This window comes from Natator depressus, chromosome 6, assembly GCF_965152275.1.
Source record: "Natator depressus isolate rNatDep1 chromosome 6, rNatDep2.hap1, whole genome shotgun sequence".
Lineage (NCBI taxonomy): Eukaryota > Metazoa > Chordata > Testudines > Cheloniidae > Natator > Natator depressus.
In genome coordinates, this window is record NC_134239.1 from 5,132,468 (window position 1) to 5,143,454 (window position 10,987).

Below are 10,987 nucleotides of genomic sequence, written 5' to 3' on the forward strand. Positions count from 1 at the left end.
GACCACTGGGTTATTATGGGAGTAGCACACTTCCAGCTTTCTACTTAGAGGGTGTCTGCAGTTTGTTGTACTCAGTAAGGCTAGACCTCATGAGAGTCTGTTTGTAAATCACAGGCCTCTTATTCTTGATTTAAAGGTAAATTGCAGTTACCATTAGTGCTTTAGGTTGGGTGCCCTCTGTAGATTGAAACTCAGGTAAAAGGATGCTGAAATCATACAAATACCTGAGCTGTTCTGAAATTGCATCTCAATAGAGGATGCTGTTAAATATACAGGCCCATCTATTTTATATTCTCTTTTGTTAGACTGTGCTCAACTCCTGGTGTGCTAAGATCACACAATCTCAATTCTAGCACTACTGTGACAGAATTGTAAGGAGGCCAGGACTGCAGAGAACAGTACATCTCAATCATGTGGGATCAGAGAGAGAACTCAGGGCCTGGTATGTGGAAAATATTTCCATCAAACTCATAGATGATGTGAAGTTCACTCTGATCCCAGTGCAGACTCAGATATGGACCTATACAAAGTCAGGGAGGGTTGTGGACAAAGCTGACAATGCAGATGATTCCGAGGGAGAACTGATTAAACAACCTCAGAATAACCACTGCATGGGCCTCTGACCAAATGCCAAGATGGAAACAGACCATCACCTAATATACCACTATTTTCATTCTCCAGTGACCTAATGTTGGGGGAAGATTATCCCACATCTGCCTACTATGAGCTTCTTCTGCTTTCCTTAGAAGCATCTGTATAAGCCACTGTCATAGACAGGCTATTGGACTAGATAGACCTTGTGTCTGATCCTGTCTGGAAATCCCCATGTTTCTATGAGACTGAGGGGAACTGGTAGCTTCTACAGGTTAGTTCAGTCATGAAACAAGAGTCTGCCCTAGAACTTCCCCAAACTCTGCAGGGGTATGGTTAGGATTAAGGTTAATGTTGGGAAGCTATGAACATCAGACAATTCACACTTGCCCCTGTGGGTGGATAATTTGATGTGCATCTGTAACACCGACAGACCCCAGTCTTCAGTGGTCGGGATGGAATTTGGGACCTCTGCAGCTTAGTACATGAGCCTCTACCACATGAGCTAAAAGCAACATGGCTCTTGACTAAGGATGTAGGGTAGACTCATTAAACTCTCTCTGAGTGGTCTCAGTGCCACCGGATGGGACAGAGCACCACACCCAGGCGGTGTGTGGGTTACATATCTACACCAGGTTACAAGTTAAGGAGATGATCTGCCAATTGGATATAACAAGCCAGACTGCTGCCCCAATAAGGGGCTTTTGCCCGTAAGTCATTTATGTGCCTTGGGAAATCCTATGGTCATAAGGGCCAGATCCTCTTCTTGTATCAATGTGTGTAGCCCCACTGACTTCAATGGAATGACACCAATTTTGAGTAGTTATGTTTCTGGCCCAATGCGTTCAGTAGCTCTCCACCTATTTACTTTGGGGTCTCACGCATTAGCACCAATGGAGCTAATGCTGATTTTCACCTGCTGGGGATCTGGCCCCATTGATTGCAATGTAGTGATGCTAGCTTACACCAACTGGAGCTGGAGTGCCATTGATTTCAATCTGTATCTGTGAATTTTTTGTTGAGGTTGATGGATTTCCACTCAATTTAGCCATATGAAATTGATTTCAATGGGGCAAAGATGATTTACACCCACTGGAGATATAGCCACATTGATTTAAGTCGCACTCCATCAAGCTACATTACATTAGTTGGGCTTTCTGCCCCTTTGGCATCAATGTGGTGATGCTGATTTACACTAGCTTAGAATCTGGCGAATTGTATTTCACTTAACCATCAGTTTCAATACTGATTTGTATTAATGTTGTATTGACATAAAACACTCTGAGGATTGCACTGTTTCTTCCAGATTAAATAAGAGATTCTGCTTATTTCCCTAACATAGTTTCTTGTCTTTTTAATGGCAGATTTTTATGCCCTTATCCACACTTTTTCAGCAGGTGGGAGTCCATGAGACCACTCTCACAGTAATGGGCTATTCAGTGTAAGGACATCCGAATCGAGCCTATAGTTTCGAGATGCTCTAACATGTTGCTATGTATGGGATAAAGCCCCTTCTTGTCTGTCTTGTGCACATTAAAATTTTTTGTTTATTTGGAACCTAAGCCGATCTTGCTTTACTTGCACTGAGTAGAACTTGATCTCATTGGGGCTCCTGCTATGAGTAAGTGCTAGTCAATGTGAGCAAGGATCATAGACTCACGCCCGCAGTGACCTGGTTTGATTTATCATGGCTTTGGACACAATGGGCCAAATATAGCCCTGGCATAAAAGAATGATGCCAGAGATGAATTTGGCCCGAAAGCGAAGATATTGAAAGGAGAAAAAAAGGGAAAGAGTAAATGCTATTGTCCAGCACTGGTTATGCCAGTAATGTTCATATTGACATAATTCTCCAAAGTTTGGAGAACTATGTAGATGGCATCCATTATTATGAATTATAATAAGCTGCTGTGGGCCTCATTAAAACATTGTTTTTTGAGCAATTCTTTCATTATCTAATTAGGCAAGCAAACATATTGGGAATGGTTAGGAAAACAACATATGAGTCATGATACAGAAATAATGTCAATATTAACACTTGCTCTGCCAGAGTAATGAATAAGTAAACCTATTTGTAGTGTAACGGAAGTTAAGACAATTTGCCAAGACAATTTGTACAGTGGCACCTTCTCCCAGAGAACAGCTGTGTATAAAAAAAATAGCTGCCCCTTCTCATTCAAATCAATCTGACAAAACTATACCAGCCCCCTTGTCATTCATTAAGGACCAGAGCCATTGACCTTTGGACTCAATGGAGTCTCTCCAGTGCATATTAGTTCAGCACCATAGATCTCAGTCCTGGACATTTTTATGGGAGTGCTTCAATTTACTTCTTTATCTTCTCTCCAATCTATGAAAGAGTTTCTCTGGTGATCATGAAGTTATATCAAGAGTCTGCTTTGTTTGGCTTTCTTTGGACTTTGTAAACCCTGAGACAGATTCATCCCAGAAGTAACTCCATTGAGTTGCGAGTATGATGTGGGGACAGATAAAGGATACACGTAGTCCAATCAATTTATAAAGATGTACGATTGTGATGTACTAGTACCCATTATGAAGTACTAGTGTAATGGGGCTATCAATATTCATAGCACTAGCAAGCTTGCTCACACACTGACATTTGAATATTCATATGCTCTGGTTAGTCCAGGGAAGTTTTCTCTGAATCATCAATCACTTAAATCCACTTCTTGTGCTCCTAGGAATACTACTTATGATTTTTCCATATATGTGCAAAATGGAATGAAGCTATAGTGCCATAACATAAAAAGACATCAAAGTTACTCTATTGATTAACATCGTGATGTTCTTAAACTGGCAATACGTGTGTGGGCCAAACTCATTTGGCTACCAATGCTATTTTCCTTTCAACACTTTAATACCGGTCCAGGATTGGAACCCCATAGTGCAATCAACAACTGCCCGTGAGCAAAGGCACATTTTCAATGAGCAGTTAGACATCCAGTTCCCTGGACAACTCCCTGCAATGGGAGTTTGGTGCCTTTTGAATATCCCCACTTAAACTCCTGCAGACTGAGCCAAATATTGACTGAAGTCAATCGGAGTCTTTTCATTGGCTTCAATGAGCTTTGGATCTGTTCCTGGCTGGGGCTGGTTGAAAATTTCCCATCTAAACTTTCTGTTGATGCGGGCGGGGGAGGGGGGACGGGGAAGCAGTGGTTGCCTGGTAGGGGTATCTGGCCATCCGCAGAGGCTGATCATGAGGTCACCTGACAGAGAGTAAGATGGTTATAAAAGGGCAAAAGCTGCTCAATTTGGGCTCTACCTGGCCATGTTTGACCAGCTCGAACTGAGAGGAGCTGCGTGTAGGAGCTAGATGAGGAGGGAGAGGAGCAGTCTTTCTGAACATAGATGTATACACAAGGGGACTCCCAAGGAAAGGATGAGCTAGTGAGGCCAATTGAAGTTAGGATGTGTGTCCTTTTCTAAATGAGCTTGTGCTTTACTGGTGAAGTGTTAGCTCTGCCGTGTTAGATTCCTGTTCAGAGTGTCTCTCTCTGTGTGTTATATTCTTTACACATACTGTGTGGCCCTATGGGAGAGTTCAGCTGTAACCCAGAAGGCTCACACTGTTTGGTGGCATTCTAGGACGGGGGTGTTTAAGCTATGGCAGAGTCTGCAAAGTCATCCCTGAGCCCAGGGACTAGGCAGCTAGATAGCAGGTTCTAGCTCACCAGAAAGGGCGCTAGGCAGAGGGCCTGCACCCTGATTGCGTGCCTAGGAACCCCAAGCCTGCAGCAGTGACTGGCTCCATTCAATCTCTGGCACCTTAAAACAACTGGGGATCCAAGATGGGATTCCCCTCAACACAAGTCGGTGCATATCCAGCAAAGGGAGTCAGAGGGGAACTGTGACAAATGCTCCCTTACAATAGTGCACAGACTCTCCCCGAGTTACGCAAATCCGAGATTATGGAAAAAGTTCCTTAAACTAGAAATAGGAGTTTCTTTGGGGTTTTTTTTTTGCGTGTAATGGTCAGAGATACGTTTCCAACTTATGCAAAACTCGAGGTATACGAGGCATTCTGGAACAGAATACTTGCAAAAGTCAGGGAGCGTCTGTATTCTTTGCAGCCTCGCAGTCATTCCTGAACATGGGAAACTGAATTTCCAAGATTAACAGCCTTGGATTCCTTTTTTTTCCGAACAAGCCACAGAATACAGTTAAAACAAAGAAATCAGAGCTATGACACAGAGAATTCACTATTAATTCATCACTTGTTTATTGATAAGCACAAATCCCAATAATTATATTAACTGAGAACAAACCTTCCTGTTTATCATCCTTCTAAAGGTGTCCTTCATCTCCTTGTTCCTCAAGCTGTAGATCAGGGGATCCAGCATGGTAATTATGAGTATATAAAACACAGAGATGATCTTGTCTGGGTCTGTGGTGTAGTCGGAACTGGGTTGTAAATACATGAAGATCACAGTCCCGTAGAAAATTGTTATGGCCATCAGGTGGGAGGCGCAGGTGGAGAAGGTTTTGCGTCTGCCCTTGGCAGAGTGGATCTTCAGAATGGCAATGAGGATGTACATGTAGGAGAATAGTACAATGAGAATCGTAGTCATGACCACTATAGTGGACAAGGTGAAATGCACCGTGTTAGCATTGTGGGTGTCAGAGCAGGACAGCTTAAGGATTGGGGGGATGTCACAGAAGAAATGGTGGATGACATTGGAGTCACAGAAGGGCAGGGTAAATTATAAATGGAGTCCGAAGAACTGCGTTCACAAAGCCACATATGTAGGAAGCAACCACTAGTAACACAAACAGTCTCGTTGACGTGACGAGGCTCTAGAGCAAGGGGCTACCGAGGGCTAGGAAGTGATCAGATGCCATTACCACCACCAGGCAAAGCTTCCTTGGTCAGAAAGTTACAGACAAAGGAAACCTGTGCTGTGCATGCAGCGAGAGAAATGGGTTTGCCCTGAACCCCAAACGTACAATTAAACAGGAGCCAAGAAAGGACCAAGAGCGGATCCTTCACACGCATTCTGACTCCCCTCGGCCTGAGCCGCCGCAATGTACTTGTCATTCCCTATGCTCCCTAGCTGCAAGTTGGACATGGGCCCAGGCTCCCTCCTACCTGGAGCAACTCAGGCTGCCTGGTCCAATTAACTCCTCCTTGTACTAGCTGGGCAAGGTGACAGAAAACAAAATGTGAAGTGCCTGGCTGCTCTATGGCATCCTGGAAGGGGAAACCCCACACACAAGGAGACCCCAGAGCTCTGATTAAGATGAATGGGACTGTTAATACTTCTCAGACCTATTGTTTTAGGCAGCCAGCAGACACAAGCAGATGGCACTGCATTGGCTATGCATTGAAGGTCAATTCCACAAAGGGCTGGACACCTGAGGCCTATTTTATGAAAGTGGAGATTCTGGGCCACCATTCTGGAAGCAACAGGGTGAATTCCATGGCAAACTTTGTGACCACAGAATCACACTAGTGCAGAAGGACTTGTACTAGCTGAAGATTTATTTAAAGTTTTTTTTTTCTGATGTTAAGGTGTCAAGAAGGTAGACATTTATCAGCTGAGAAAGATAAAATCACCTTTCTACGGTAGCATTGATCCAATATAGTGCTCTGATATTTTTCATTGAAACTGTATTAATACAAGATAAAAAAGAGCCCCCAAGAATGGGGTTGGGTAGCGGGTCAACTCTTGAATCCTGGAGGAAGCTGCATCTGAGTGTTCTTCTGTGGTTTCTGTCCTCTCACTACTACTCACCATGGGCTAAACCCTATTATCCCTTGGCTCAAGTCTACCTAGCAGAGCTTAAATGTAAGGCATTTCCATGGGTAGAAAGGATCCTAACGACAGCTGGGTAAAATTCTTTGGCTGAAACTTTTTTTCAGAGAAAAATGCGGATTCAGCTACACCAGAATGTTTGCAAAATTGTATTGCTGTCTTCGGGATGTGAAAAACATCAAATAAATCCATTTCCCCACTGATAAACCTTGCTGTTCAGTGTCCCACCTCTGCATGGAGGGGTGAAAGGACAGATCCAAATCAGTGTTGGTGAGAACAGGGGCTTGTCTGCACTGGGAAGTTATTCCTGAGCAAGGTAATAGGTGAATATAAGGCACTAGAGCTTTTCTGGAATAGCTCCTGGTATGGACCCTCTTAATCCACTGGATTAAACTAAACCGGAAAAAGAAAAGTGGCCACATAGGGAGTTCCATTAGGTACCTGTAGAGTCAGTTTCCCATGTTGACCAGCCCTAAAGCAGTAGAATTGTATCACTGGTGAGAATAGGGCTAATCAGTAGATAGCAATGATGAGAAACAAAATGTATGATCAAAAGAGCTGTGTGAATACCTGACTTCTTGGTTTGGTGGCTCTTCTGAAACATAAATGAAAAATTTAGTTTCTGATTGAACCAAATTGATTTTTTTTTCCAAATTTTTGGCTGACTGACAAGTTGAATGAAATTTTTTTGTTTGATCAGTTGCTGTTTTTCCAATTGTTATATTTTTCAATAAAATGAAAGTAAATTTTGAAACAGTCTTTTAAATGGGAAACTTAAACTATTTAGACCTTTTTGATTTTTCTGAGGTTTTAGTTCAAAGCAAAACAATTCAGCTCATTTGATACAAATTCATAAAATATTTCAGCGATCCCAAATCTGCGTTGCTCAGAAAAAACAAGTATTTTAGCCCAATTTCCCCCCACCCCCAGTTCTACTGAACAATATGTCATCTTGCTCAGAGTAAAACTATCCCAATTCAATTTAGTCATGAGGCTCACATTTTCAACAGTGAGGGTGGTTAACCGCTGGAATGAACTACCATGGGAAGTGGTGGATTCTCCAGCTAGAGATGCTGTGAAATCAAGACCCGATGGCTCTCTGGAAGACACACTTAATAAAACACAAGTTAATGGGCTTAATACAGAGGGTAACTGTATCAAAGTGTGACCTGAGTTATACAGTCGGACTAAATGATCTCATTGTCCCGTCTAGTCCTGAAAATATACGATCAATTTATAGCATTGCTGTTAGTAAACCTATAAAATCACTATATGGCATTGATAACGAGGAGTCCTGTGGCACCTTAAAGACTAACAAATGTATTTGGGCATAAGCTATCATGAGCTGGAACCCAGAAGTGGGTTATAGCCCACGATAGCTTCTGCCCAAATAAATTTGTTAGTCTTTAAGGTGCCACAGGACTCCTCATTGTCTTTGCTGAAACAGACTAACCCAGCTACCCCTCTGAAATATACGGCACTGGTGGGAGTAACATTACATGAGCATTATTATTGATAGTACTTAATTAATTCATTAGAATTAGGCTTAATCCCAACCCCCTTCTGTTAGGTGCTGTACAAACATATAACAAAAAGACAACCTCTGGCCAAAGGAGCTTGTAATGTAAGCTTAAAATAAGAGACAAGAGGTACAGATAGAGAACAGAATAAGGTGACAGAAAGATGATTGAGAATAAAGCTGTACAAAAAATACAGAGAGCCTTGTTCAGAATTTTATATTTTAAAATAATTTTTATAATCTTAATTGATAATATCAATGTTTATTTTTAAGTCTTTTTGTTTTAAATGTTCAAACCTTTACAGTCGCAGGAAATTATGTGGGATCGGGCAATGGGAGGTCAGACATAAGTTTTTTAATGACAGCCAACACTGAGATTCAAAAAGTTAAAGCTTTATAACTGTAAAAACACAAATTGTCAACATCACATGTCAAAATAAATATCCTTAAATCAAACTCTAGTACATTCTCAAGCTGCAATTTTTCTTACTCTTGCCTAGCTGTACATTTCAATTATTGAAGGCAATATTTTTTTCATTGGTTTGTGTGCTTGTGGTGAAATCAACATTTACCAACATTTTTTTGAGAAAAGTCTATTCCTTCCAAGCCTAGGTATATATGATAACACTGTTGAGAATAGATGTATATAGGACTGGTCTGAGTATAGATGTGATCAATATAAAGACAAGTGCAAAGTACTTCACTCTAGAAGGAAAAATCAAATGCACAAATACAATGTGGGGAATAACCGGTTAGGGAGAAGCGCAGCTGAGATGGATCTGAGAGTTCAAGCGGATCACAAGTTGAGTATCAGCCAACAATGAGATGCAGTTGTGAAAAAGGCTGCCTGGGGTGTATTACCACGAGTGTTGTATGTAAGACCAGGGCAGTAACTGTTTGGCTGTACTTGGCACTGGTGAGGCTGCAGTTGAAGTTCTGTATCTAGGTTTGGGCGTCACACTTTAGAAAAGATGTGGGCAAATAGGAGAGAGTCCAGAGGGGAACAACAAAAATGACAAAAGGGGTTTGCAAAATCTGATTTATTAGGAAAGGTTTAAAAAAATTGGGCATGTCTTGTTTTGAGACAAGACGAGTGAGGAGGGACCTAATAACAGTCTTCAAGTACGTTAAGGGCTGTTATAAAGGGGATAGAGATTAATTGTGTCAGGCTCACAAAGCCCTTATGAGGCCCAGACACTAAAGAGAGCAAAAGTATTGAATTCTCATAGTGCAAGTTACATACTGAGTATTAATTAGAGCAACACATGAAGAAATTAAAGTTAGAGGCAAGTTTTATTTTATTTTAAATCTCAGATAACCTTTCAGGGCAGCATTTCAAATAGATTAATGGTCAAGAAACAAGGAAGGGTGTCTGTTGCAACAGCCACATAATGACAGGTCATTAGGTAACATTGTTCCTGTCAAGCAATCGTAAAACGTAATTTCCACATGCTACATCAGTTCTATGAGTTTCATTTAATTCCTGTACAACATTTGAGATACACAAATGAAGGCAGTGACATAGACGATACTCCTCTCCTTCTTCCAATTGTTCTTCTCATTGACTGGAATTGTCATGGTGAACAAATTAGCTGAGAATGTTTTTCCAGTCTATCACCCTCTTAAGAGCATCCTTAATCTCCTTGTTCCTCAGGCTGTAAATAAGGGGGTTCAGCATGGGGACCACCAGGGTATAAAACACAGCAGAGATTTTCTCCTGTTCCAGCGAGTAGGTGGAACTGGGTTGTATGTGGCTTAAGCTCACAGGTCCATAGAGCATGGTGACAGCTGTCAGATGAGAGGCACAGGTGGAGAAGGCTTTCCGCCTGCCCGCGGCGAAGCGGATCCTCAGGATAGAGAAGAAGATGAACAGATAAGAGATGATGATAATCAGGAGGGTGGATGTAGCAAGAACCCCAGAGAACATTATGAGCAAAATCTCATTGATGCGATTATCAGAGCAGGCGAGCTTCAGCAATGGGTTAGTGTCACAAAAGTAATGATTGATGACGTTGGGCCCGCAGAATGACAACCTCAGCAAGCCACACGTGTGGGTCAGTGAGTTCACGAGCCCCCCTACATATGAGCCGGCCACTAGACGAAAACAGACTCTCTTAGACATAACAGCAGTGTAGAGCAGAGGGTTACAGATGGCTACATAGCGGTCACATGCCATCACGGCCAGCAGAAACCCTTCTGTGGTCACAAACACAATGAAGGAGAAGTGTTGGGCAATGCAGGCAGAGTAAGAAATGCTTTTACTCCCCACTAAGAAATTCACCAGCATCCTCGGAGCAAAGACTGTGGAGTAGCAGAGGTCAATGACAGACAGGTTACTGAGGAAGAAGTACATGGGGGTGTGGAGTCGGGGATCAACCCTGATCAACACAATCATCCCGAGATTCCCCACCAGCGTAAGAATATAGATCACCAGAAACACCGCAAAGAGGGGTATTTGCAGCTCCTCACGATCCGTCAACCCCAGGAGGATGAACTGGGTCACCATGCTGTGATTGCCCTCAGCCATGTATACAGGGCTACATGAAACCATACCTGCCGGGATAACAAGAGTGAGCAGCATGGAAGAAGGAAATTTCATGGCATGAATTAAATCTGAATGACACCACCGGGCTGGAGAGTGGGTAGTGAATATCTTACAGGAAACCAGCCACCGTGATGTCTGGGAAAAGTTGAGATGGACTTTTTGATTTACATTCCCTTTTCATGAGGACTGGGATTTTCAAAGCTGTCTAGGAGATTTTGACATCCCAGTCTCCATAAAATTGACTGGAATTAGGCATCCAGTTCCCCTTGGGGAATTTCCAAATTCAAGCACATTCTTACAAATTTTCCCCAATGAAATATACCTGCATGAGTTATGAGTTTACTTTATATTGTCTGCTCACTAAGGGTAAGTTAGAAAGCTCTCGTACTTGGGATCCTATTCTCTGGGTTCAGACTCCTCCCAGATAACCCTTTTAGATGACTACAGCATCTCAGTTGTGTCCCAGTCACTTGGTTACTGCTGCTTCATAACATATCCCCTGTAGCTAATCCCAAGCGTTTGAAAACCAGGAACCAGGCTTCCAAAAATCATGCG

The 10,987-nt window shown here is 42.4% G+C and overlaps 1 protein-coding gene and 1 pseudogene across 1 annotated transcript; both read right to left on the reverse strand.

Annotated features, from left to right (window-relative positions):
- Nucleotides 1–4,859: 4,859 nt before the first annotated feature.
- On the reverse strand, nucleotides 4,860–5,608 carry LOC141989126 (olfactory receptor 5AP2-like; annotated as a pseudogene).
- Nucleotides 5,609–9,475: 3,867 nt separating this feature from the next.
- Nucleotides 9,476–10,414, reverse strand: LOC141989871 (olfactory receptor 5J3-like). The gene has a single exon (XM_074956792.1). It carries the CDS (start codon nucleotides 10,412–10,414, stop codon nucleotides 9,476–9,478), a length of 939 nt encoding a protein of 312 aa, XP_074812893.1.
- Between the last annotated feature and the right edge of the window lie 573 nt (nucleotides 10,415–10,987).